Source organism: Tachysurus vachellii, chromosome 25 (assembly GCF_030014155.1).
Source record: "Tachysurus vachellii isolate PV-2020 chromosome 25, HZAU_Pvac_v1, whole genome shotgun sequence".
NCBI lineage: Eukaryota > Metazoa > Chordata > Actinopteri > Siluriformes > Bagridae > Tachysurus > Tachysurus vachellii.
Genome location: NC_083484.1, coordinates 2,698,400 through 2,724,685, shown reverse-complemented (window position 1 = coordinate 2,724,685; position 26,286 = coordinate 2,698,400). Strand labels below are relative to the sequence as shown.

Below are 26,286 nucleotides of genomic sequence, written 5' to 3'. Positions count from 1 at the left end.
CATCTGACCTGGTTCTTAGTGGAGATTAGCAACCCTTGGCTTCACTATACAAAATAGCAACGAAACCCACCCCAAGATACACACTCAAGCTGCACCAAAAAAAACTGAAACAAGCAGCACAGATGAAGGTACTACCCTTCCACTCCTAATCTGCCATGAGGGCAGACATCGGCGGTTAAGAAGCAGCTCATTTTACTGTCCAAATCCTCACCATTTAACTCAACACAAAACCAGAGTTGCAGAGAAGTGAGTTTATTTAGTAGTGTTTTAGATAGAATTAAGCTGGATAGTGAATGTAAAGTCGACTAATGAGGAAGTCCTCATTGATCACAGGATGTTGTGGGCTTGTTCTGGGAAACATTTAGAGAAAGATGTTTCAGCTGTTCAGACATTTCAGAGGCATTTGAAACGTTCATCCTGGGTTTCTTCTTCCGTCCTCTCTTAGTCTTCTGAGGGTAGAAGGGAAAACAAAATCACATTTTGAATTTATGCTTAATCGCACATTTTGGATAACACCCTGTTATTTTATTCTTTACTTAATAAATACCATTTGAACTTCAGTATAAAAAAGGAAATATTGCCAGATTCTCAAAGCTAATCATTAGAGATGCATTACTGAAGTCACCTTGAGGTTTACTATCTTTTTCTTCTGAGGGTCATGGATTACAGCATGTCGCTTCAGACTTTCCTGTGAACACAAAGGAAATGTTTTTAAATCAAAGCCTAAACGCCTCATCACCCGTTTCTGAACCGCTTCTCACCTCCATGGCGAACGCTTTCCCACAACCGTCATGAGGGCAGATGAAGGAGCGCTTGCCCTCATGGAAGGAAAGGATGTGATTCTGGAGGTTGAAGTGAGTGGTGTAGGTTTTCGTACAGCCCTCCTTAGTGCACTTGAAGATTCGACGTACACCCATGTGGACGAAGAGTCTGTGCTTCTTTAGAAACCAGGCTTTATGGAAAACCTTTGTACAGCTTTCACACTGCAAAGCCTCTGCACAAAGAAGCAGAGATTAGACTTGTAATGAGAGATCACATGAAATCCACAGACGGAGCCGGTTACCTCTGTGCTCCGCTTTCCTGTGCGCCTGATATTCCGTCCACGTCCTTCCCTGGAATTCACAGCCCTCTTCAACGCACGGATAACCTACCAGTTCAACGTTAGGATAACATGAACAGAGCAAAATTACACAAAGGCTTTCTGAAAGTTGTTCTGTGGAATTTTCTTTTAAACAAATTACCATCATGCACTTTCTCATGTTTTTGCAGCTTTTTAGAAGTCACGTACTTCTTCCCACAGCCCTCATATTGACATCTGAAAAAAAGAGTTCATTTGAGCAAAATCAGACACAGTTGAGATAAGCATGGGTACAATCTGTCCTTACTTACTCGAACGGTAACTGGTTCGTGTGCTCACATTTGTGAGCCTTCAGCTGGTTATTTTTATGAAAGGTTTTCAAACAACCCTCATAATCACACTGAAAGACAGCAACAAAAATAAAATCAAAAACAAATCCTCATTTTCCTTCATCCTTACCTCCAGGAATCAAGGATGATTTAAGAAAACGAGAACCAATAAGAAGAGCCGGCAAAAAGACGACTAATCCAAAGCAGGTTCTCGGATGCTTTTATGGGTGTGTGGGGCTCAATACTCACTACATACTGCTTCTCCTTGTGCTGGTGCACACGTTCAACATGGTTCTTTAACCCTGCAGTACTGGTAAAGCCTTCTGAACATCCATGCACCAAACATCTGCAGATTGTTTGACACAATTAAGCAATTAAGCTTAACAGAAGGGAATGATTACTATAAGGATCATCATCATCATCATCATCATCATCATTATAAGGATCATTATTATCATTATAAGGATCATTATCATAAAGATTATTATAGGGGAGTATATAAGGACTCACTGGTATGGCTTCTTCCCACTGTGGCTCAGATTGTGCCTGGTGAGCTGGTACCTGGTGCAAAAACTTTTATCACAGCTATCACAAGCAAAAGGTCTCTAAAGCAGGAAAACAAACAGATCAGATTAAGATTCCACACAGAAGCTGTTTACTTTCCTGTCTTGTCTCTTACCAGCCCTGTGTGTTTGCAGTAATGAGCTTCCAGCTTCCAGGACTTGGAAAATGAAGCCTTACAGTTGAAGAAGGAACATACGAAGCTCTTAGTCTGACCTTTGAAACGTTCTCCCATTTTATTCGCAATTATTTTCTTTTCTCTCTTTTCGGTCGGTGACTTTTTTGCCGAACGACTGCGAGCGACGGTTTCCTTTCTTTTTTATTAACCGTGGACTGTACCATTATCGCTCATTAAGGACTGAGCTGCATTCAGTGCAGGAAAAACTAGTAAACTTCTGGACGTATAGTATATATGGTGATATAGTATATATACCGCTCACAATTCATGTACGGGGAAAGTATTAAAAAAACGAAAAACTATTTGGAATAATTTGATTATAAACAACAACAATCAATTATGGATCATTCCTAATTAGCATAAACCGACCCGTGTGTACCACGTGACATTGGTTCTTTGCTAGTGGTATAAAATGCTAAGCACACCTCACGTTTGAACTACGTTTGTCGTAGTTGTATGAACGTTCTAACGTGTTTTATGTAAAATATATCTAACATTATTATTATATTACATTATAACATTAGATTAGTTAAAAAATTAACGAGTGAATTTTCATTATTCAATCATGATTTCATTGTTATGAGGAAATAAACTGTATAACTTTCCTAAGCAAAGAAGCCATCAATGTCCCACGTTTACTTATTTATCTTTGTGCAGCATTTTAAATTAACTGTTTGATTTCTCACAACTTTACCTTTAATGCTTTCATTATCACTACATTGCTCCTAGGTGTGAATTTGTGTGAGATTTATCTGCAGGCTTCTCAGTATCAAGAGACAACGTAGTCTGAACATTTCTTATCTCTTGATAATGACATAAATATAGATGAAAAAACAAGCCAAATTAACTTACGACTGGAAAATGGAATGAATACGTGAAATAAAGCGGGTATAATTGAGCGAAACGGTCTGATTTAGCACAGTATTTTATCCGTGTGTTGCCTGACCTACTGGCCTGTTGGACTGTTAAGACTGCTGGCCTGTAAAACCATGCGATGGGGGATGAAGGTCTTTGGGATAGTCTGACAAAGATTGATGAAAGGTATTAAACTGTCAAAACTGGCTCCTGAATGTGTCTATCTGTGTCTGAAGGACTGTCATACATGATCGATTAATAATACACAACACCCACACGCATATACAAACAGAATTTATGATGCGCAATCATGGTTTATTGATAACATGAAGTTTACTGATATGTCGGATTTACAGCAGCTGTCTACCATTGTTTCCGTTATAAAGTCCAAAAGCAGACCTGTGTGTCAGCATTATATCTCAGTGGTGGCTCATGGTATCTTATGATGTCCCTCAACCCTAGTCAACTGCTCAACTGATGGTTATAATGATAGTAATGATAATAAAGAATGCAGTAAATAGTATAAATAATGCAGATAAACTGATATAAAAATAATGATATATCATGTACCGTGTAGCATGATGAAACTAGCTAGCTAGCTAGCTAGAGATTTCCAGAAATGGAGGTAAAGTGAGATCCTGTCAATTTCATTTTGTGCCATAAATTAGCTAGGCAATAAAACCAAAATGCAGCAGTTGTTTTTTCCTCAGTTTAGTGTAGTTAGTTTGTTTTTTACACTTAACGTTTAGTGTACGAATCTGCTTTATGAGCTTAGCTATTTCAGCTTGTAGCTTGACATTTTCAATTTCAAATTTCTCCAGCTTTAGTAAAATGCCCATCAACTGATGAAACCCCAACGTCTTCCATTTCCATGTGTTCTAGTCGTGTCATTGTCATGCGTATTCACAGTGCAAACCAGACAATAACATTGTAGTCAACCTTCCTGCTATCTAATCCCCGCCCTTCCTCGTCCTCCTGCCCATCCGTTCCTGCAGTGTCCCAACCCTTCTGTGGACAGGATCAATAAAACTGTCTCTGTATCTGATTGACCATGGCTCTGCACTGATAACCAGCAACAAGCAAAAAAAAACAAAGACAAACACTGGCTCCTGGCCATTGCTGGAGTTTGTTTCAAAACAGCAAGACTCTCAGTCAAACCTTCACATCAGCCCTTTTTCTTCTCGTACATTCTATCACCACACCAGAGGACAGAAGCAGAGTGACAGACACTAGAGATGGACTTTATATGAATGAAGAAGACAAGACACCATGATGTCTCATCTTCCTATCACCTAATCTTGCGTGTTTGCTTGTCGCCGTGGTTAATATGTAACGTAAGGTCGATATGGCTGCCTCGTTGCTTGACGGCCTCAATCTGTGAGTGTCAAGCAGGCATGATTAAGGAGCTCGTACTCCATGACTGCTTTCATCCACTCCCTAGCACAACCCCACATCGCCCCCCTTGGCCTCTTCTCTTCCATTGAGTCTATTTACTCTTGCTTTATTCAATCAGTAACTGCTCATGAGTCAGTGCCTCTCGGCTCCTCTGGCACTGCTGGGAGAACTGAGTCACATGCCACGCGTTCAAGCTCATGTTATACAATCTGCACAATTTGCATTATGCAGTTTGGATCCGGACTGTGATTCAATATTAAAAATAAAACACCTAGGTGCATGCTGTTACAGGAAAATAATCAAGAATGATGTGTTGTGTGATTCAGCATTAACTGTTATCACTCTGAACTGGATTATTCATCCTATCAATGCAGTGCATTAAATGTTTTAATCCTCTTACACCACAGAAATTTGGCAGAAATGACAATTTAATTTATTACCAAATAGCAATTCATGCTTTTTAACTATTTGTGGAACGTTTGTGTATCATCATTATGACACAAGTAAAGAAACGATAATATATTAAATTCAGTGCAATCATATAAATCAATCATTTAAATGAAAGCCAGCACTATTGACAGCGTCTTTGTTATGGGAACAAATCAACACATAAAGCAACTCACATTGACAGAGCAAACGGAGATCATCTGGTGACTTCCGGTGACATCAGAGACAGCAAGGTTTGGAGACTAGATGAGGGTGTGTCTGGCGTCACCCACAGACTGCTTCTCCTTCATCTCTTATGATATGATTCAGATATACATAGCTGAATTTTATACACAAACACCAAATCTCTATCCAAAATGTTTCATATTAGCAGCAAGAAACCCAATTTTATTGTCAGGCAGAACTCTAGAGTAACCACAAAGTGATAAACATTATTACTAAGGCAACGGCAACGACTAAGGAAGGCCTCCTGACGAACTCATAATACCACTGGAGACATGCAGATATAAAATCACTGTATGTGTAAACAGCATTATTTTAAATAGCACTAACATTTCGGAAAAACAGCAATTCATCAGCATAGAGAAATCATTCAACGTGAAAAAGTCAGAAATAAGAAATACATTGTTAATACAACCAAAACCACTTTAACCTACTCAACAATAACCAGGCAAGTAATAAAAGCAGGACACATTGAGGTAGCAGTTCACAAATAAACTGAACAGAGATAAATGATGGGATTTCCAATACAATCCATAGGTTATCATTAGAAAGTCAGAGGTCACAATGGGAACTCGTGAACTCCCATTGGTGCTCTGGTGCGTTTATGGGAAATTATTGGTTAAAATTGTGAAAACTAATGATACATCCACTCTATGGAAGACACTTTTGGACTCGCATAAAGTGGCCGTGGCATCCTCATCATTTTTAGAGAACAGAATGCACTGGATGTTGTGGGATAATTAGCACTTGTGGTGGATGTTCTGTACAAAATATTTACAGATATCATAGTGGTGTGTTTGCTTGGGACGGTAGCAGTAACACATTCATTACAAGTGAGCTTGTCTTTAGCAGGGGCTTTTGGCTCAGTGGAACAAAGAAGGGTGTTAACAGATGGTGTTGAACAGACTTTATGTCTGTGATGATCACATGTGTACTCTAGAAGTGGTGGATAGAAATGGATTGAAATATTTCTTCAACTGCTCAGGATGTGCAGTGGATTCACCCCTGAATTAAGGATGAATTTCTTAAATTAAAATTAATGCACAGTAAAGAGGTGTTTAGTACTAACAAGCAGCCTTATAACAGTTGCAAGAATTCACTTATCAATACCAGGCCGCTGTGCCACTCGCTGATGGATTGCTTTGGCTTTTGGCTTGGCGAGACCCGGTCACCTGCATTCAGCTGGTTAAATATGAAGCTGTACCAACAGTGGTCGTGATAGCACAGCACACCACACATTATCATCTGCCCTCTGTGGACAACGGATATGCACAGCATTTGTTGAGGTTATCAGCCTGATCCCGTACGTTCTCACAGAACACGCTGACCCTTTCACCTTATTGTTGCCGTACTCACACACTCAACCACTCACACTCAGGCATGTGTGTCCAGCAAAGAGCAACAACACAGGTGCCATTGCAGTCGATTTGTGTTAGAGGAGAGGAACAAATTTGTCGATCTCATGAGGTCAAACAGATGATACAAAAGTTTAGCAACATCTGATTAGCCTGATACAATTTAATGGAAGTGAGGATGGGGTGTTACTTAGATGGCATCGAAGAGAAATGAAGCTGTCTCTGAGAGCACTAATAAATCAGCCTTCCCACTTTTTCCCTCAAACACACACGTATATTTGTGGCTCCTATCTCAGGAAACCCTAATTGGAGTAAATATTGGGTAAATTTACTGAGCAGGGACGAGATAACATATTTGTCAGATATCCAGTCAACCATTCAGCCACTCTGGTTACACAAAGAACGTCAACACAGACGGAGGTGGGCCTTGTGTATGCACTTATCACACACACACACACACACACACACACACACACCACATTATACTTTCACACCTTAAATGGTTTGTCCAAATAATAAGCAAACAAATAATTTTATACAAACCTTTACCGCCAACAAAAAATTTATTGGCACCCCTTATTAAAAGGAGCAAAATTAATATATAATATGTAAAATCAATTCTGATTGGTCAGCTGTGACAGATGTAGATGTTTACTGAATTAAAGTTCATGACAAGATTCTCCAGCATCAGCACCTTGTAGTCTGTACGTTCCACAACATTAAAGTGTAACTGTAAATGGATAAAAAGATGATTCCCTGACGATCACAGTCATATACATCCACGTGTACTTATTAAACATCCCATTCCAGATTTATTCACCCTTTTCAGTTGTAATAAGCTCCACTCTTTAGGAAGGCTTTCCATTAAATTTTGAAGCATGGCTGTGGAGCAGTGTTAGTGAGTTGGGTAAGGAGGCCTGGAGTAAAGGAGGTATTCCAGTTCATCCCAAAGTCCTTCAGTAGGGTTGATTCAGAATCAGTGCTCTGTACATGGACAACTGAGTTCTTCCACTTGAACCTTAACACACCTACAGCATACGGTGCCATTCTATACAATTGTGTGCATCCAAATTTGTCGCAACAGTTTGGTGAACGGGATAAGAGTGTGATGGATGAGCAGGTGTCCACAAACACTGTTGTAAAAAAAATTATGCAGATATGAGGACAGTAAAGTGTAGACTTTCTTTTTTTAAACCTTAAATTTAGTAATCAGTAGTGGTGACTGACAAAGTTTGCCCAAAGACTTAATTCCCCTCCACACACGCTTGCTGTATATGGTATTTAACCCTTTTGGAGTAAAAAATAAAAAAAAAAAGTAGTTTTGTTTTCCTTGGTACACTTTGCTTCTATAAAAGATTACACACCACTAACATGTGCATTCAATCAAATCACTCTCAATTTTTTAAAGTTTTAGGTTTGCCAACACTGCCCTCTAGTGTTCACTGCAAACTAGTCAGTTGTTTAAATTTGAGAACATCCACTCAGGGTGTATCCTCCAGCAAAACTGCCTCAGGTTGTATTTGGGGGAAAAAAGAAACCAGCACCTTCAGCGTGTCAAACTCCTTATTTTATAATTAAATGAACATCTCAAAGAGCAAATACAACATGCCTGACTGCAAGTGTCAAATTCATGAACAAACCAAGAGCCACCTATTCTCACACACAGGCTGCTCAACATTGACAATCACATTAAAATGAATAATCAATGAATTAAAAAAGGCTTTCTTTAAAAGGATGTAGTAAATGATCTTGTCCAATTTCCAACAAAAAACAGCACACATGAGTAAAGGGAGCCAAACAGATTCCAGCATTCATCCTTCTTAAGGCTGTGGCCATAGCAGTGCACAAAAAGACATGTAATTGATTCTGGCTCTAAGAAAGTACACTGACTCAGAATCTGGAGTCACTACACTGACTAATAATTCTAACTAAAAACAGTGGTTTAGGAGTTTGAACAAAGCAAAAAAACTGATCCGTAGACAGAGACGTGTGTATAAAGATCTTTATTTGGTCAGCAAATTTATGCCATGAACTCGTAGGGGATGGGCTCCAAGAGCTGGGGCTTGTTGTTCTTGGTGCTGACAAAGTGGGCTGGACGAGGAGCAGCAGGCTATGCAGGAGAAAACAGAGGAGGATGAAAAAGAGCAAAAGATGGCCAAACATTGTTTGGAAAAAAAACATTTTTTTAAAAAACATGCAATTGATCCATCAAATCTCACAGATTTATGATGGAATACAAACAATTCAAAACTAATGTTGGTGTGCAAAAATGAGTCGGTGCTTAATCTGCAGTGTAGTAGTGGGTACATTAAATATAACTGTGGGTGGATTGCAGGAGTGAGTAATCTTTAAAATAAATCATTAGCATTAAATAAGAAATCACGGTTCGGTTGCCTACAACACCATATATTTGTTGTGTAGTGAGGTTGACTTTCAAACTATACGTTTCAAGTCATTTCTGTGCCATTTTACAACCGTACACATTTTTAATATCCATTTTTAGTTTGTACTTCCAGCATCTGCAAATAAATCTTCAAACTCTACATTATTAAGCATAGTCTCTGACAAGCTAGAACAATTTGTCCAATAAAATTACTGAGTGTTTGATCTGAACACATAGAGCACTTGTTAGCCTGATGTTTATCTATCCTGGACCCAAACTTTAGAGAGATGCTAATTAACCGTGATCTCTCTCTCATTCGATCACATGCAATGTTGTATAAGAACCCCAAATCCACTGTGAGAACTGGCGTTCTGGGCACAGTGTTGTGTACCTGGCGCTTGAGCTCCACCCAGGAGTTCTTGGCCTTGGCCTCCAGCTTCCTCTTCTCGTTCTCCTTGATGCGCTGCAGGAAGCTCTCTCTGCTCTTTGAGTGCTTCACGTGCTCGATACGCACGTTAATTCTCTTGGCCAGGATCTTGCCCCTTGCAGAAAGAAAACATAGAAAGTCAGTGAAAATGAGCTCACAGGTGAATCAGTTTGAGAAGAAAGGAATTCATGTGTCCTTATTGACAGTCTGGTGGAGACATGGAACAGTCTGGCCAGGGTGCATAAGGAGGATTTCTCTCCCCCACATGAATGACCACACAGGACATAAAGATGTCATTGTGGCAAAGTGAACATGGGGAACGTGACCGTATAATATAATATATATAATATATATATAATCCTAACCGTAATACCTTATAAAGTGAACAGTTAACTCTAGACCAAGTGTGGTGGCTGTTGCTTTGTACTTACTTGACCTGCTTGTTGACGATGATGCCTACAGCATGCTGTGTGACGTTGTAAATACGTCCGGTTTTACCGTGGTAACACTTATGAGGCATGCCTTTCTGAATGGTTCCTGTGCCCTATCAACAAACAGAAACAAGGGTTTGATCTCAGATCAGCACTTTCCCCACTATTAAAAACCATTCCTAGTTTGAATCAAGGAAAAGTAAAACTAGAGGCTTTTAGATTTCCGTGTTAGTTCGAGGAATAACATTAGGTGAGCGGCAAACGACTTAACCAATCATTAAATTCAAGCCTATATAAAATTGTAATGCATTATAAATGCTCTTTGACCGTGAAGACTATTGCTAATTAAAGGTCTTCTGAAAAACACAGAATGTGTGCAAACGTTCTGGCCGACTTGTTACACACAGCTGGAACAGATGCAAACAGGTAATATTTATATTATATATTTATATCAATATTAATATTTATCATCTACACTATTCCTGTCACACGCCATTTTGTTTACCTTGATATCAACAATATCTCCCTTCTTGTAGATGCGCATGTAAGTGGACAGAGGAACTGGGCCTGAGGAGAAAAAGCCATTCGTTATAAACACACTGAAATGCACCTGATCAGTATTTAGCAGGATGTCCATCTGATGTCACTCACCATGCTTACGGAAAGGCCTAGCAAACATGTACCTGGTCCCTCTCCTCTTGCCTCTTGTGTTAGTCATGGTGTCCGATTACTGGATTAAAACACACAGATCATGTGCAACAGTTAGCATTAGCTCATTATAAGTGAGACTTTTATTCAGATGTCATTGCGTCATTATTCTAATTCTTAACGTGACTTTAAGGCTGTAAAAGATCAGCATTAGCATTAGATCAGAACTCCGAGATTAGACCCGATTATATTGTGTTTAACACGTGTGTAAAAGCACCGAGTAATGGATTGGATTAGGAGCTGGAGCTCATACGGATCCTGAGTAAGATCGGAACACTTTGACATCTTTAACGCGGAGTTAAATAACGAGGAAAACATCACCATGGAGCTATTCATCATGACCCACATGCTCGGCCACGCGCACTCGATTCGGCTCCGTTTTTACTATTTAACTCGCTTAAACGCACTCGGATCGAGCTTTTTATTAAAACAAGAACAGGCAGAAAAGTCTATTTCATGTTTCCAGGGCGTTATAATTCGAAAAACGTCATCAAAACACAATTTTTAGGAACAATTGCGGAGGTACATCTTACCCCCGGTTGCTCGCAAGATGGCGGTTCGGGCGGAAAGAGAATGTTGGGGTCCTGCGACTCGGCCTTCTAAGGGGGAAAATAGGAGTCTCTAGTAATTGCCTGGAAAAAAAATCACGTATTCTAAACGTGACGCTATGCGTTTGGATTAGACGACCAAACGCTTTTATTTTTCTTCTTCTTTTTTAACTGTTACCAGTGTCCACAGCCACGTATATAAATGTTAACAATGCTCCGTTATTAAACGCATTTTATTTAATGGCGTATAAGTTTAAATACGTAACGTCAAGATGGAATCCGTGTTATTTATTTATTTATTATTATTATTTTTTTTTTTTGATGACGCGGACATTTAACAGCATCAGGAACGACCTAAAACACTGTTTTTGTGTTTAAAACGTCTCAATCATACAGGTGCTCGGATGAGGTTGATTTAAACGGCGGGCACTAAGACCCGGGAGCTTGTTCATTATGGCGGAAGTCCAAATAACAGCCTAGTGGTTGTAGTAGTGCACTAGGGTTTGTGGATTGTAACGCACTAACGCGTCCTACGTAGCGCCCTAGGTGTCGATGAGAACGGTTTTTAGGACGCAGCCCGCGGTTAGGCGCTGCGTTCGGTCCTGACTGGGGACTCGTTTTCGCCTCCGCGCGGTGATTGGGTGGAAGATGGCGCTGGCCGAATGGAAATCCTAATGACAGTTTCCAAATTTGCCTCTTTTTGTACCATGGTAAGCGAATTTAATGGTGATGTCGTGTTTCTAACAACGTTTATACAACACCTCGTGCTGTCCCCTGAATGTTGTGTGTAAACTCAGGGCGCTTTAACGCTTCAGTGTCCCAGGGTTTTTTCCCCTGGATGTTTCCGTAGGCCTAATAACCAGCTGTTGTAGTAATCTGAGCTACAATTCGCCTTTTATTGGGCTGTTTTGGTGAGATTTTACACGTGATGTTGTGGGTCTGTGGTTTTGTGCTGCAGTTTGTAGGTTAACATGAAAAACAAGCCAGCAATGACATGTGAATAACAGTAAAGCACAACCTGGGTTATAAACATTACACTGGTTATGTTTGACTTGGTCACACCGATGTAGTGAGATTTCTCTCCTGAAACGTTTTATAAATAACAACAAAAACTAATGACGTCTTTACTGTTTGTGTTCAAACTAGTATAGAGATTAAATCTTTTTATAGACATTAAGGACACTACCTATGTTATAAATCATAAGATTTGACGTTTTTGTTATTACTGGACTCGTATAATAATAATTATTATTATTATTATCGTTACTATGACGATAATAATACATATCTAATACTAAAAGATGCTTGTAGAGTAGGCGACACCATCCGACGACACACTGTGGCTATTTGGGGGGAATTGACGCCCTTATTTAAGACGTTTTCCCATAACCAAGTAAAGACGAAATGTTTTTTTTAATCCATATAAATAGAAGCACTTATTGAAACGTAACCATTATCGTAAAAAAAAAGAAAGATTCGTAAATCAGAAAGATTCGTAAATCACATTTTCTCAACACCCCTACAGCGGAATGTACCATTTCTTTACTGTTGACACTTCCTCAAGCTCGACTCATTGACATTAATGCACACTGAAGAGTAAAGAGAAAAGTGTGTGTGTGTGTGTGTGTGTGTGTTAGAGGGAGAGAGAACATGAGAATTATTTAATTTATTCTCTTTACAACACGCACCTGAATTTGTTTTATACTGTCACCATTTGCAGGAAAACGTGATTGTGACGTCATAATCAACATTTGATTTCCACCTGCAGATACACACAACTCTGTTTGTCTTAAATATTTAAAGTGCTCCTGAAATTTAAACAGTGAGTTTTAAGTGTTTTTTGTGCCTTTTTTCTACCCATCCCTTAGTGTTATGGACATCAACACGATATCATATCTTGAAAAATTATATATATATATATATATATATTGACGTACATCTTGTATATGTATTTGTTATCAATAGAAAAGTAGATCATTAAGATTTTTGTGATGACTCATGACTCATCTTGTGCTCGTCTTATGTTCGTTCAAGTAAATAACCCTCTAGAAGGTTTATGCCCCAACCCTGGGGGTGTGTATGGCTCTGCATGTTCTTGTGTATTATTCCACTCTTCATCCATTCCTTATGATTTGCACGGGTTGGTTTGGCAGAAGGTGGGCAGGTATTTTTCAGAGATGTGTTTAACCAACTTGGCGGAGTTCACCATGCTTAAGTATAGTTAAGGATTCATCGAACAGTATGTTACTGTGCCTGGGTATCCAAATAATATTTCTTTAGTTATACGCTTATCGTTTTGGCGCATCAGATGCCCATTTGTGTTTAGATAATTTAGCTCCTAAAGCTACTTTCTGTTCCGGTTCGGTTAACTTTCTGTTCAGCACGTTGTAACACTGACTTCTTGTTTAACAACATCACCGTAAAGAATCCAGTCGCAGATCTCCAGCCACGTTCTAAGGGATTTCATTTAAACGCTGAAGAGGATCCGTTTGTTTCTAAAATGTTCCAGACCTCTAGATTTCTGGTTTCTTTTCAGCAACTGATTTCCGTGCCATTATTTGTCGATTCCGTTCTGGAGCCGTTCTGGATCTGACCCACATGCGAAAAACAAGAACGAGAGGTTAAGGTTGGAAAAGTGCATCATCGACCAAAAAAAGATGAGAAAGAAGAAGTGGAAAAGCTTTTAAAAGACTAGTCATCTGAAGCGGAAAGCTCTTTTCCTCCTGTTCGTTTCTCGTAGAGTGCTTTCACATACTGCGTACAGTTTCTGAAATGGTCTGAGTGTTTTGATGACTCCAGGTGAAGTACAGCAGTGGTACGTCTCAACTCTAAGCGGATTGACCTGCAGTTAGAGAATCGGACTTATCCTGGGTTTTAGGTTGCAGAGTTTTTTTTGTTTTGTTTTTGCGAGTAAATACAAGCTGCTGAACTTTGCCAAAGCACAGAGCTGCAGAAATGCCATGCGGTGTGGAGAGGTGGACCATCACACACACAGAGGAAATAAACCCTGACTTATAGTTTATAGATTTCTCTAGAAATTATTTATTTAGTGCTGGATTTGAGTTTTTGTATGTTTTCAGCCCCATCGTTCCTCAGTGTGAAACCAAAGCAAGTATCAAATGATGCTCAGATTCGGTTTCAGACTTTCTTTTCTTTCCCGTCAGAGCAGCATGATTCACAAAAACGTTTCACCTGCGGCTCCGTCCGCTCCTTAACCTACTCATATTTTTATAACATGACAACATGTAAGGAATAACATGGTTATTTCTCTGCATTTTGGCTTCTCGTCTACACACGTTTTTTTTGTTTTGCAGTTTTGGCTTTCTCTCTCTCTCTCTCTCTCTCTCTCTCTCTCTCTCTCTCTCACACACACTCACTTTCTCTCTCTCTCTCTCTCTCTCTCTCTCTCTCTCTCTCTCTCTCTCTCTCTCTCTCTCTCTCTCTCTCTCTCTCTCTCCTTTTTTTGAGGGACAGGGTGTGAGGATTTATTAGTACACAATACTACACAGGAGCTCAGACTGTATCCGATGCTTAAATCAGAATTGAAAATTAAATTTCTTTGGGCTCCTTTTTCTCCTTTTGCTCTTTTTTTTTTTTTTTTTGCTATTTTACTGTATTGTGTATTAGCTTAGCGTTACCAGTCCGTCTATTTAAAGAACAAGTCCACTTGCCTGTCACACTTATTGTCTCACCTCGCACACTCGAGTGACAGTGAGTTTGTTTACATGTAGAGAATAATCTGGTTTGGGTAATAAATTTACATCTAAACACAAACACACAGGCACTCAGTTGAAAACATAATCAGATTTGTGTTACTAACATGGCTGTGCGAAGTAAAGTTCAGGTTCCGTCCAGATTTAAATAGTCGACTAAGGTGAATAATTTATTGTCAGAGTAGTGACTAAACCCTGTATGGTCGAATGTTTATAATGTACTGATTCATGGCTCCTGAGTTGTGAGATTTTTTTCCGTTACTTTTGTAAAAATGACTCTTCTGTGGATTGAAACCTCACTAGCTTTATTTTTTTTCCTCTCTCTGGTTGTCAGCACAACCTGCGAACGTGTTTGTTTCTGATGAGTTTTGACAGCTTGTCAGTCTATTACGCCACTTGATGTCACAACACACACGACTCTAATAGCAAATATATACTAAAAGGTTCAGATGTTTTAGGTATAGTTATGTTTTCAATTTTACTGCTGGAAATTCAGTGAAATTGTCATGTTGTATATTTTTATTTCGCAGGGCGCCAATGCCTCCGCTTTGGAGAAAGAAATTGGCTCGGAGCAGTTCCCTGTCAACGAGCACTACTTCGGACTGGTTAACGTAAGCAGACGCACGTTTACTTCTGTCTTTTCGTCAGCGCAGCGTCCGATCACGTGTTCAAGCCTGACTAGTGTGTGCTCTGTTTCTACTCCACAGTTCGGGAACACCTGCTACTGCAACTCTGTGCTCCAGGCTCTGTATTTCTGTCGGCCGTTTCGGGAGAAGATCCTGGCCTACAGGAGTCAGCCACGGCGCAAAGAAAACCTGCTCACCTGCCTGGCCGACCTGTTCCACAGCATCGCCAACCAGAAGAGAAAGGTGGGCGTCATCCCTCCGAAGAAATTCATCACACGGCTGCGCAAAGAGAACGGTGAGGGGAAAGAGTCGGATATAAAAAGAGTCATGTAAAGATTAAAATGCTGTACGGGTGAAATACAATTGAAAATACACGTCTCTAACGGCCAATGAATCGTTTTTTGTGAATCGTTTTCGAACTCGTGATTCGTTTTTTTTCGTTAATCCGATTCACGATTCGCACTAACAACCGTCTCTCCGGCTTCAACGCAGAGCTCTTTGATAACTACATGCAGCAGGATGCACACGAGTTCCTCAACTACCTGCTGAACACTATTGCCGACCTGCTGCAGGAGGAGAAGAAGCAGGACAAACAGAACGGCAAACTGGCCAACGGGACGCTCGATTCACAGAAGAGTAACAGCACTCCTCCATCCAACACATGGGTACACGAGATCTTCCAGGGCACGCTGACCAATGAGACGCGCTGCCTCACCTGCGAGACGGTAATGCACCTGGGATTAACAGAGAAGTGAACTGTATGAGGAGACACTCGGCGTTTAAAGCCTTAGATGTGTGACATCAGTGATTATTTTTATTAGTAGTAGTTTTATTTATATGTATTATTATATATAAATTTATATGTGTGTGTGTGTATATATATATATTATATATGTATATATATTTTTTTTTTTTTGCAGATAAGCAGCAAGGATGAGGACTTCTTGGATTTGTCTGTGGACGTTGAGCAGAACACTTCGATCACACACTGCCTCAGGTGTGTGTTATATTTGCTCAGTTTTAATGATGGTGGACCAAAAATCAGGATATGCAATTTAAGCCTGAGGCATGTTTTAATTTCCCTTTTTGCGTGTGTTTTGTTGTCTAGGGGCTTCAGTAATACAGAGACCCTGTGTAGTGAATATAAATACTACTGTGAGGAATGTAGGAGCAAACAGGAGGCACACAAAAGGTAATGAGTTCACGTCAGATTTCGTCACGCTCAGCACACGTTGTTTCGTCTGCGAGTGTTTACAGTAAACGTGTGCCGTGTGTCGTAGGATGAGGGTGAAGAAGCTGCCCATGATTTTAGCGCTGCACCTGAAGAGATTTAAATACATGGAGCAGCTCCAGCGCTACACTAAGCTAAGCTATCGCGTGGTCTTCCCTTTGGAGCTCCGCCTATTCAACACGTCCGGAGACGCGACCAATCCCGAAAGGCTTTACGACCTTGTCGCCGTGGTGGTGCATTGTGGGAGGTTGGTTTAGCAAACTTCAGAATAGAACTGAACGTTTTGTGACCGACGTGTATTGGTCACTTTCCTTTAGCATCTTTTTGAGGAATTTTATTACATATAAAATTCACATCTCTGCATATTTATTGTTCTTATTAATTCTGATTTGATCAATGCATTTTGCTTTCCTCTTGACAGCGGGCCCAATCGTGGACACTACATCGCTATCGTCAAGAGTCACGACTTCTGGCTGCTTTTCGATGATGACATCGTAGAGGTAATTAAACATGTTTACCAGAGCAGTGACTCAAACTGTCGCTGCTTTACTGCAATACAGATTTACGCTGTACACGTATATAGTGAGCAACCGGTTGACTGTTGCTTTGTAGGTTCTAATATTTTTGTGTTACCCTGACAGAAAATTGACGCCCAGGCGATCGAGGAGTTCTATGGACTTACCTCGGAAATCTCCAAGAACTCCGAGTCCGGCTACATCCTCTTCTACCAGTCCAGAGACTGAGAATGTTCAGCACAGTGGCCCCTCGCGGAACCCTGCGGAACGTGCCGGCCTCCGTTTTCGAGTCCTGTTCGCACCCTGAGCAGGCTGGATCAGATCGCGCTGATACCCCCCTCCCCTCCCTGACCCTTGACCCCAGCATTCCCTCCTCTTTGCTGCAGTCAGGATGTGATGCAGTTACAGCATTGTGTGTACGTGGTGAGAATGTTTAATCGCACTGGCTGAAATGTGTTAAATGTACCCGGCTCTGTGATACTGACAGTCCTGACATGCTGCAACCTTTGTAATAAGCCTGAGTTTCTGACCAAAGGCTTGTGCATGGGAAAACAGGGGGCGTGTCCTGAACAGAGGGGAGGGGCTATAAACTGAACATACGGGGCTATTTGTGGGTTTGTGTATTTCTACCTTGTACATAGTGGTATTTGTATAAATATTATGAAATTATAATAATATTAATTACTGATATAGGTGAAAAAGATCGAAACATTGAAACTATGTATAACACTATGGTGCACTTTTGATACAGTTTTGTAGGTGTTTGGCAGGTTTGTGTGAGGGTTTGCTTGAGATGGCCTGTTGTGAAATAATTTTCTGTTTTAAAGAAAAAGAAATAAAGTGTATAGATCGAGACGTAGACGAAGATAAACGTGAGCATTTTATTGGATTCCATTTAACCCGGTGAAATCAGTTTTAATGAAAAATGTCACATTTACACTATTACTAAAACGCTGGTTGTCTGATGTGCGCTTCTTTGGTTTTGCACTGAAGCTACCGTGTTGTTGTTGCTAATCAGAATGACACAAAGAAGCCGTCACAAATTTGCTAAACATCTGTGAATACGAACAAAACATCACTGTGGCTGGGACGTCGTAATGGATCGGCCGTCTTGTTTTTTTTTTTTGTTTTTTTTTTTAGTGAAGTTTGCTGTCGCTCCTCCTCCCAAAATGACTCCAGGAAGCTGGAAGTTATGCTGAATAATAATAATAATATTTTATAAGCTCTTTGAGCTTGTAGAAATATCCATAGGAAAGATTTAAGGTATCTTGCTCGAGTGCAAAACATTTGTAAACTCTACACCAAAGACAAATTAATTAAAGAAGAGCAGACGTTACTGTGTTTCATGGATGTTCCTTCATTGTCACTTAACAAATAAAATCAAATCAGTATCTTCCTTTCTGAATGTGTAAATGGCTCTAGATGGCTTTTGAAACTTGTTTTTATGTTTGTTGTTCAGCTTTGTGGATTTCTTCTTCTTCATCTTCTTCTGCTTCTTTTTTTAATAAATAGGTGAAACCCTGTTCTGCTTTTAATACAAAAGAAAAGACGGGACGAACTGTCCATTCGTTTGTATCTTGTCCTCTGGGAGCTCCAGTGCAAAACTAAAGAACTTCAGACACCAAACATGTCAAGGCTGATTTACTGCATTTGGAATAAACATGTTTGAAAATCTGCACGTTTTTTCACTGAGCCATCATTTCTGGGTGTTGCTGCTAATCTGAGCTGGATCGCTGCCTGGTTTTAAATCAAATGTAATTTCCACCTCGCTAGCTACCTGCGTCAGCGGATCCATCAGGAGCTTTGTTGTGCGTGTTTGTGTTTGTGGTGTGTGTGTGTGTGTTTGAACGACACCTTGGCTTGCCGTGTGATGACTCATCCATTCTCGACAGAAGTCTCACAGCGATCACTTAAAGCCTGGAATGGCTCGAGTGCTCGTTAGATGCTCGATCAATTTGCCTTCAGTGAGTTCAGAGGAATGTAGAGCATTGTGATGCTGAATAAGGTCAGATGTGATTTGTAAAGACGTGCAAACGATACTCGTGCAACCTCGGAACGGGATTAATCTATTTGCAGTGTGTTGGGGTCAGAAGTCAGTTATACTACAAGCTAAGCTACTGCATCACCCAATCAGGGAAGAAAAATTAAGCATTATTGGAAAGAGCTCTGCTGCTTATTTGCAATGTGTCTGTGGGGCATCCAAACGTTAGATTTGGACAGATTTGGTCTATAATCCCAGAGATTTTCCACAGAAATTAATTTACCTCACACTCATATGTAACACTAATCCCGTCAGCATGGATTTTATCAAGTGCTAAAAGGACTTATATTTTATTTACGAAGATACGTGACAACTGACCCCACTACATTCATGATGGCAACCGGTTGGTGCTTTCAGGGAGTAAACAGACAGAAAGGTGAAGATCTGCAGGGCTTTTAGGGGTTACAGAGGATGGAGAAAAAGCAGGAGAAACTACAGGACAATTGGAGGGGAGATTGGATGACACAGATCAGCGTGCTGTTTATAGCACGTTCTCAGAATAGGCAGTCACAGGGGAGCAACGGAGTGAGTGACTTTTAAAGAAAAGGCGATCTGATTCAACACTTCAGCAAAAAAACACCCACTCACAACGGACAACAGGAAAACTAGCTGCTGTTGTTGAGCCAGAAAATAATGATTACAAAAAAAAAAGGAGGATGATAGTCGTCATTTTGTGTTGTCTACTACAAACACTATTGTTAAATCCATATAATACCTCCAACAAAAAAATGTATTATGTGAATTAAATTAAACACGTGAATCCATTTAACAGTCGATTTTCTCCATCCTGTGCAAATCAGGTGCAATAAAGTAAAGCAAGAAATTAAGCGATTGTGCTCACGGCTCATTAAATGTCTATAGGGACGTTATGAAGAAAATAAAAGTTTGGAAAGAATTAGCAGAAATCCTATTTGTCTCTGCTTTACTAATCTACCATCTGAGCTAGTAAGAAGCCTGGTGTGTAACGTAGGTAGGTAGACGTTATGGTTACTACCATTAATCTTCAAGAAAAAAAAAAAGCAAAAACTTCAAAACACAAGCTACAACATTAGCAAACAAGACTAAGCTAAAAAACCAGCTATAGATGAAGCACAATTTTTTCACCCAAAGTACAAAGAAATAAAAAAAACAATAACTTTATATCCATCTTAATTTATATCACTTGAAGTAAAAGTGCTTCGTGAACATGAACATGGGATGAAAGAAATGTTTCATGAAGCATAAGGAGGGTTTGCATGTGTCTTAAAGATCCTAATATCCATAGTCTAACTTTCTGTGTGAGGATGAATGAATGAATGAATGAATGCTTGTGTACTTAATGCTTAATGCGGGTTGCCAGATTGGATAAAAACGTATTATTTCTATATGCTGTATATATAAATGATATAGTATATACAGTATAGTATGGTATCAATATATCAATTGATTTAAATCTCATTACAGACATTTAACTCGTGGTAACAGAGAATTCAGTTTGGTAACCACTAACGCAGCATTGTGTGTGTGTGTGTGTGTGTGTGTGTGTGTGTGTGGAGGCAGGAGGGCGGTGGAGGAAAGATCCGGTTTCTCTCGCGCTCGTGCACGAAGGTCGCTCTGCGAAGATGCTCCTGCAGCCGATGGCGCTCGCGCCTGCGGCCCGGTGATAAACGTGTGCTTTTTTTTGCGGCACCGAGCGACGCCGCTGACGGGAGATGGACACGAACATGCAACAAGGTCGCTTACGCGTCTGAAGCGCGCGTCTCGACCTCCAAGATTTCAAGGTAGGACTTAATATAATTAAGGAGGAGGATCATAAAAGGATTTTTAATTTTGAATTTTTTTTACAGAAAAAATCTCAGGTATTTTTTAATATTCTGTATGCATGCATGGTTGGATGTACGGATGTATACATGAGCTATAGGATGCAAACAGCAAAGCAGGATCCTACTGCATGCACTACTATTATTAACAGACCAGGAATAATGTCTGCACATCACGGTTATCCGTCTTCACATTAAAATGGTTTATTACTGCACTGCTGTGCTTTAAGAGTTTCATATAAAATCTCATTGATACTAGCTGAGAGAAAAGCAGTGCCATCTTTAGTGAATCCAACACGCTTTTTTTTAACAGCTTCCCCCATCAGCATCATTACTTCTCCATCTCTGTATAACAGGAGAATACACCTCTAATAATAAAATCTACATCAAATAGGCCCTGATATTCTAAAGGAAATGGAGGTATTTCATTCATTCACCTCCTCAAGATAGGATTTTGTTTCATTTGAAGACAAGATGGACAGATGGGATGTGCATGTGATTTGCCGCAATTTCTATTTAAATATGAAGTGTTTTTTTTTTCTTTTTTTTACTATTTCTTAAAAATAACAATTTGTATTAAAGCAGCCCATGATATAAGAAGGTCTTCTGAACAAATATAGCATATCTTTTTTTTTTTTTTTATCCATAGCGAAGCTCAGCCTCAAAAATATTCCCAAATCAGTTGAAAACGTTTTCTTTTCTTAATCACCACAGTGAAGTAGATAAGAAAGCTTATCATAATGTATTAATATCATTAATGCATAAAAAATGCACTGTAGTTATTGTAAACGATATGTCTGAGATGTTCGTTACATCAAAACGGAATGGTTTCTTACACAATGTTCACAGTTTCTAAGTATTTTAAGAAGGATCACTTTTCTAACAAAAGGCATTTTGTGTCTATAGAGGCCCAGACCTCTCTGTCATCATATCTAGTTTATATCAAATTACTATATAATATAATGCAAATTAAGCATAACAATGGTCGTGGTTTCACTTGTTCTACAACCCTCACAAGTCATTTCCATCAGAACCGTGACCCAGTTAACGCATTACATCAGTTAACATATCACAATACAACAATATCATAGCATAATAAATCAACAGCTATTTTTTTTTCAATGAAATAATCTGATTATGTGTTGTTTCCCCTGGGAGCAGTCAGTCCTTTTTATTTCATTAATATTAGCATTTTATTTAAATCTGATTTGTGAATTATGTCCCATAACACTTTGCCTTCAGGACAATAACTAGTGCTGAATTTCATAATGTTGCTAATGAATAATTTTACACAGATTAATTGTTTATTTTCAGGCAGCTCCTAAGCTTAAGAATCAGTTGTATAAATTTGACAACTGAAAAAAATATCTATGCGAGAGGAAAAAAAAAAACAAAAAGAAAACTTTTTCGATTTCTCAGGTCCAGAAATTGTCATCCTCTCATATCTGGTTATAATGAAGCGTGTGATCACGAAGAAAGGTGTGGAAGTAATAACCAGTTGGAATTAGATGTGTGGCTGGGAATCGCAGTTCTTTGTCTTCTTCATGTTGTGCTAGAGGTAACTGTTGCTCTCAAATATGCTAAGAATACTAATTCAGATTCGGACGTTGTTATTATTACCACACATTACATTACAGCACATGGGGAATTCTTTTCTTCATGTATCCCAGCTTTGTAAATTAGGGTGAGAGCACAGGGTAAGTCATGGAAACACCACCACTAGAGCCGAGAGGGTTAAGGGCCTCACTCAAGGGCCCAACAGTGGTAAGCATGATCCTTAACCACAGAGCCTTGACCATTGCAGCATAATGTTGTTCCAAAGAGACTGATTTAAAGATTAATGTTAGGGCTTGGATTTTCATTCGTTCATTCATTCATCTTCTACCGCTTATCCGAACTACCTCGGGTCACGGTGAGCCTGTGCCTATCTCAGGCGTCATCGGGCATCAAGGCAGGATACACCCTGGACGGAGTGTCAATACATCGCAGGGCACACACACTCTCAGTCACTCACACACTAGGGACAATTTTCCAGAGATGCCAATCAACCTACCATGCATGTCTTTGGACCGGGGGAGGAAACCGGAGTACCCGGAGGAAACCCCCGAGGCACGGGGAGAACATGCAAACTCCACACACACAAGGCGGAGGCGGGAATCGAACCCTGACCCTGGAGGTGTGAGGCGAACGTGCTAACCACTAAGCCACCGTGCCCCCGGCTTGGATTTTTTTTTTTAATGCTTATTACATGACACCATAATGGTTGACATAAATGGGATATATACTGCAGGTGAAAGAAACAAATGAATAGTGAAACAAATTCTTAAATTTGAGCAAATTTCTCATTTAATCAGAGATTTGAATGCTAGAGTCATGAGAACTAGAATAATAGACCACAAAAATGAAATGATAAAGTTGTTATAATGCACAATTGTGTTAAGATTAATATAATTAACTCATGGCATGAGCAAGAGTAAGAAAAGTGTTATTAGTAAAACATTAGTAATAAGCATAATAGTTTTAGATAGAATGACAGCCTGGTGGTGATAATAATTACAGTACGATGATGATAATGATATCAAGACTCTTAATTGCATAGTTCATATTCCTCTTTCTATGTCTAGAGCAGAGCTGGATGAATGGGAGAAAATAAAAATGTATTCCGACTCGACTTGAGATATTAACTCTTCTTGGGTTCTGTAATGAAAAACTTTCCATGAGCTGCATGCAGGCCACGTATGATAAAACAACAATGTCGTATGCACACAGAGAGTGATGCAGATGTAAACATGGATATGCTGTTCTGAAGTAATACACATTTATGTTTCTGCTTCAAACTGGTCAAACTTCTCATTTTATTATCACATATATAATATAAGGTTATGTTCTCCTTCTAAACAAAAGTGAGTTCCACAGGATGCCACCATGGCAACAGAGTTTACAAAGCTAAACGTGTGTTTTCTTTCAGACGGGAGGCACAATGAGCGAGCAGGTGTCAGTAACCCCGAGCTGGCTGACCTCTGACACAAGCTGGGTCAGCAGCGGTGGTGGGAGCACAGAGAACCTGACTGTTGGAACACTTCCCCCACCTGCCGTTTTACCTCCGGAGTCTTCTGCCGAGCTGCTGGTGAACCCGTGGGATATTGTGCTGTGCACGTCGGGCACCCTGATAGCCTGCGAGAATGCCTTGGTGGTCTTGGTCATCTGGCAGAACCCAGCTCTACGTGCTCCTATGTTCCTGCTGATCGGCAGCCTGGCGCTGGCTGACCTGCTAGCTGGCGTGGGTCTGGTGCTCCACTTCACCTTCGCCTACCTACTGCGCTCAGACTCGGCCCAGCTGCTCACGATCGGCCTGGTGGTGGCCTCGTTCTCCGCTTCCGTCTTTAGCTTGCTAGCCATTACCATCGATCGCTACCTGTCACTGTATTATGCACTCACATACAACTCAGAGCGCACAGCTGCCTTCACCTACACCATGCTGGTGCTGCTGTGGGGGGTGTCCCTGTGCCTCGGTCTGCTGCCCGTAACCGGGGTAAACTGCCTGAGTCAGGAGGACGCCTGCAGCGTGGTGTGGCCGCTCACAAAGAACAATGTCGCTGTCCTGTCTGTGTCTTTTTTGCTGCTCTTTGGGCTCATGCTGCAGCTCTACGTGCAAATCTGCAAGATCGTCATGCGTCACGCACACCAGATCGCTGTGCAGCACCACTTCCTGGCTGCCACGCCGCACTACGTCACGACCCGTAAAGGTGTCTCGACGCTCGCCATCATCCTTGGAACATTTGCCGCCTGCTGGATGCCTTTCACTGTCTACTCGCTGATTGCTGACTACACCTACCCACCGCTGTACACATACGCCACACTGGTTCCCGCCACCTACAACTCCATCATCAACCCCGTCATCTATGCCTTCCGCAACCAAGAGATCCAGAAGGCACTTTGGATGGTGTGCTGCGGCTGCATCCCGGCCAGCGTGGCGCAACGGGCACGGACGCCCAGCGACGTCTAACGGACGCGTCTCCCTGGGTTTGCATGCTGTTGTGAGTCAAGGGGACATACGTGTGGCCCTTATTTTACGTCTTCCCCTTATTGTGATGTAACTCCGACCACTGCCACATGGCCTTTTCTCTACCCCCTTCACCCTGGTGCCAGCAAACTGCCACCAAAGCCCACTTTTTAAAGCAAGCATCTGTACATAAAATGTAGACAGACTTGTTGTTGTGAACAAGGCATGGTCCTTTGAAAGGCCTCAGCGGCATCCCTCAGTGAGGGAGGTTGAGACGAGGGGCCTCGCTCTTCTGCTGCATTCTGAACGTGTACTGAAAACCAAGCAGCCATGAGGAGCTAAAAATAGCCACGGTGCTCACTGATCCGCGCCTCGCGTTATCGGACGGAGAGAAAATCGGCGCCCATCTTGCTTTCCTTGTGCTTGCTATTTTTGTGGAGTTTTTTATTTATTTATTTATATATTTATTTATTTATATTGCTTTAAAGACCCTGACCCAAATGTGCCCAGATGTACAGAACCCTCCAAATCAGAAGACCATGAAAAGAGCTAACACGAATCCCCTGAATGAAACCCACAGATGCCTTTATTTCAATTTCTTGCCACAGGATGACTAGCAGTGGTTTCCTCCTGCATGAAGTGCGGAGGCTGAAGAGAACTGGGATGGATGTGAAGTGCGTGGATATTTCAGTAGTCGTGTATGAATGAATAGGAGGATTTACTTTTGAATGAACGTACGAATGTGTAATAGTGACTTTTATTTAATCAGGTGATTTAAAATGTCCTTTGTTTCTGCCCTTCACGCTTTAATTCCAGCTAAGCTCCGGTCTAAACCATGGCCAATTAAAATCCTAACAAATTCATTAATATTAATTGGTAATCGAAGTTCGAAGTGATCCAAGCCCGGTTTTTTAAGGGCTGCTTAAATACAAACAAACAAAATCCAGAATTCACCTAATCACCCTTATCACCTGAATGTGAAGTATTCCCTGGAAAGCAAGCTGCTGATGAGGAGGATAATAAGAGCAAACACAGATGCTGCTTTATAGACTAAAACCAAACAAAGCCCAGGTTCGAGAGATAGCACCGCTGTTCTACTCTGACATCATTAAGGGATATATGCTATGATATATGATAAGCGCTGGTGAAAATGAGCTGATGGCCACTTTATAAGAAAGAGCTTGGCTAAGCTGCTGCTCCTCAAAGAAAAGTGAAGGACGAAAGAATTTGCACAAATTGTAGTTTTTTTTTATGTTTCACTTCCTTTTTTTTTTTAAGTTTTGCACTCGAGCGAAAAATCTTAGTATCCACAAAACCACTGAGGAAGTTTTTCCTAAGAACGTACACTTCCTCTTTTAATCGATCTTTCACTTTTAATCCGAAACAGCGATTTTTCTATTTAAGGTGAACGAAAAATGGATTCGGGGCTCAAAGGCGACTT

At 40.5% G+C, this 26,286-nt stretch overlaps 4 protein-coding genes across 5 annotated transcripts; 2 read left to right on the top strand and 2 right to left on the bottom strand.

Moving 5' to 3' along the window:
• Window positions 1-236: 236 nt before the first annotated feature.
• Window positions 237-2,270, bottom strand: gtf3ab (general transcription factor IIIA, b). 2 transcript variants are annotated; one of them, XM_060861749.1, is made up of 9 exons: window positions 2,087-2,270; window positions 1,918-2,012; window positions 1,657-1,753; window positions 1,390-1,478; window positions 1,242-1,315; window positions 1,064-1,147; window positions 762-994; window positions 626-688; window positions 237-449 (listed from the first exon to the last, which is right to left on the bottom strand). In XM_060861749.1, exons 1-9 carry the CDS (start codon window positions 2,201-2,203, stop codon window positions 321-323), a joined length of 981 nt encoding a protein of 326 aa, XP_060717732.1. In that variant the 5' UTR covers window positions 2,204-2,270; the 3' UTR covers window positions 237-320. The 2 variants fall into 2 exon arrangements, with proteins under 2 accessions (XP_060717732.1, XP_060717733.1); XM_060861750.1 differs by having other exon boundaries at window positions 237-446.
• Window positions 2,271-8,408: 6,138 nt separating this feature from the next.
• Window positions 8,409-10,981, bottom strand: rpl21 (ribosomal protein L21). The gene is made up of 6 exons (XM_060861331.1): window positions 10,903-10,981; window positions 10,313-10,391; window positions 10,167-10,228; window positions 9,662-9,774; window positions 9,195-9,345; window positions 8,409-8,530 (listed from the first exon to the last, which is right to left on the bottom strand). The coding sequence occupies exons 2-6, from the start codon at window positions 10,377-10,379 to the stop codon at window positions 8,441-8,443; spliced, it is 483 nt and encodes a 160-aa protein (XP_060717314.1). The 5' UTR covers window positions 10,380-10,391; window positions 10,903-10,981; the 3' UTR covers window positions 8,409-8,440.
• A 328-nt stretch (window positions 10,982-11,309) lies between these two features.
• On the top strand, window positions 11,310-18,680 carry usp12a (ubiquitin specific peptidase 12a). Its single transcript, XM_060861330.1, has 9 exons — window positions 11,310-11,627; window positions 15,161-15,241; window positions 15,338-15,551; window positions 15,749-15,981; window positions 16,177-16,253; window positions 16,365-16,448; window positions 16,537-16,734; window positions 16,909-16,987; window positions 17,129-18,680. Exons 1-9 carry the CDS (start codon window positions 11,580-11,582, stop codon window positions 17,228-17,230), a joined length of 1,116 nt encoding a protein of 371 aa, XP_060717313.1. The 5' UTR covers window positions 11,310-11,579; the 3' UTR covers window positions 17,231-18,680.
• A 1,915-nt stretch (window positions 18,681-20,595) lies between these two features.
• gpr12 (G protein-coupled receptor 12) lies at window positions 20,596-25,031 on the top strand. Its single transcript, XM_060861740.1, has 2 exons — window positions 20,596-20,803; window positions 23,811-25,031. The coding sequence occupies exon 2, from the start codon at window positions 23,823-23,825 to the stop codon at window positions 24,846-24,848; it is 1,026 nt and encodes a 341-aa protein (XP_060717723.1). The 5' UTR covers window positions 20,596-20,803; window positions 23,811-23,822; the 3' UTR covers window positions 24,849-25,031.
• Window positions 25,032-26,286: the final 1,255 nt, after the last annotated feature.

Coding starts and splice junctions, on each gene's coding strand:
- gpr12 (XM_060861740.1), top strand. CDS start 23,823: ATGAGCGAGCAGGTGTCAGTAACCCCGAGCTGGCTGACCTCTGACACA.
- gtf3ab (XM_060861749.1), bottom strand. CDS start 2,203: ATGGGAGAACGTTTCAAAGGTCAGACTAAGAGCTTCGTATGTTCCTTC. Junction 1,754..1,917: donor AGTGGGAAGAAGCCATACCA/GTGAGTCCTTAT, acceptor AACAATCTGCAG/ATGTTTGGTGCATGGATGTT. Junction 1,479..1,656: donor ACAAGGAGAAGCAGTATGTA/GTGAGTATTGAG, acceptor GCTGTCTTTCAG/TGTGATTATGAGGGTTGTTT.
- rpl21 (XM_060861331.1), bottom strand. CDS start 10,379: ATGACTAACACAAGAGGCAAGAGGAGAGGGACCAGGTACATGTTTGCT. Junction 9,346..9,661: donor ATCGTCAACAAGCAGGTCAA/GTAAGTACAAAG, acceptor TCTTTCTGCAAG/GGGCAAGATCCTGGCCAAGA. Junction 8,531..9,194: donor GGGTGGAGCTCAAGCGCCAG/GTACACAACACT, acceptor TCTCCTGCATAG/CCTGCTGCTCCTCGTCCAGC.
- usp12a (XM_060861330.1), top strand. CDS start 11,580: ATGGAAATCCTAATGACAGTTTCCAAATTTGCCTCTTTTTGTACCATG. Junction 15,242..15,337: donor ACTACTTCGGACTGGTTAAC/GTAAGCAGACGC, acceptor TCTACTCCACAG/TTCGGGAACACCTGCTACTG. Junction 16,254..16,364: donor TCGATCACACACTGCCTCAG/GTGTGTGTTATA, acceptor TTTGTTGTCTAG/GGGCTTCAGTAATACAGAGA.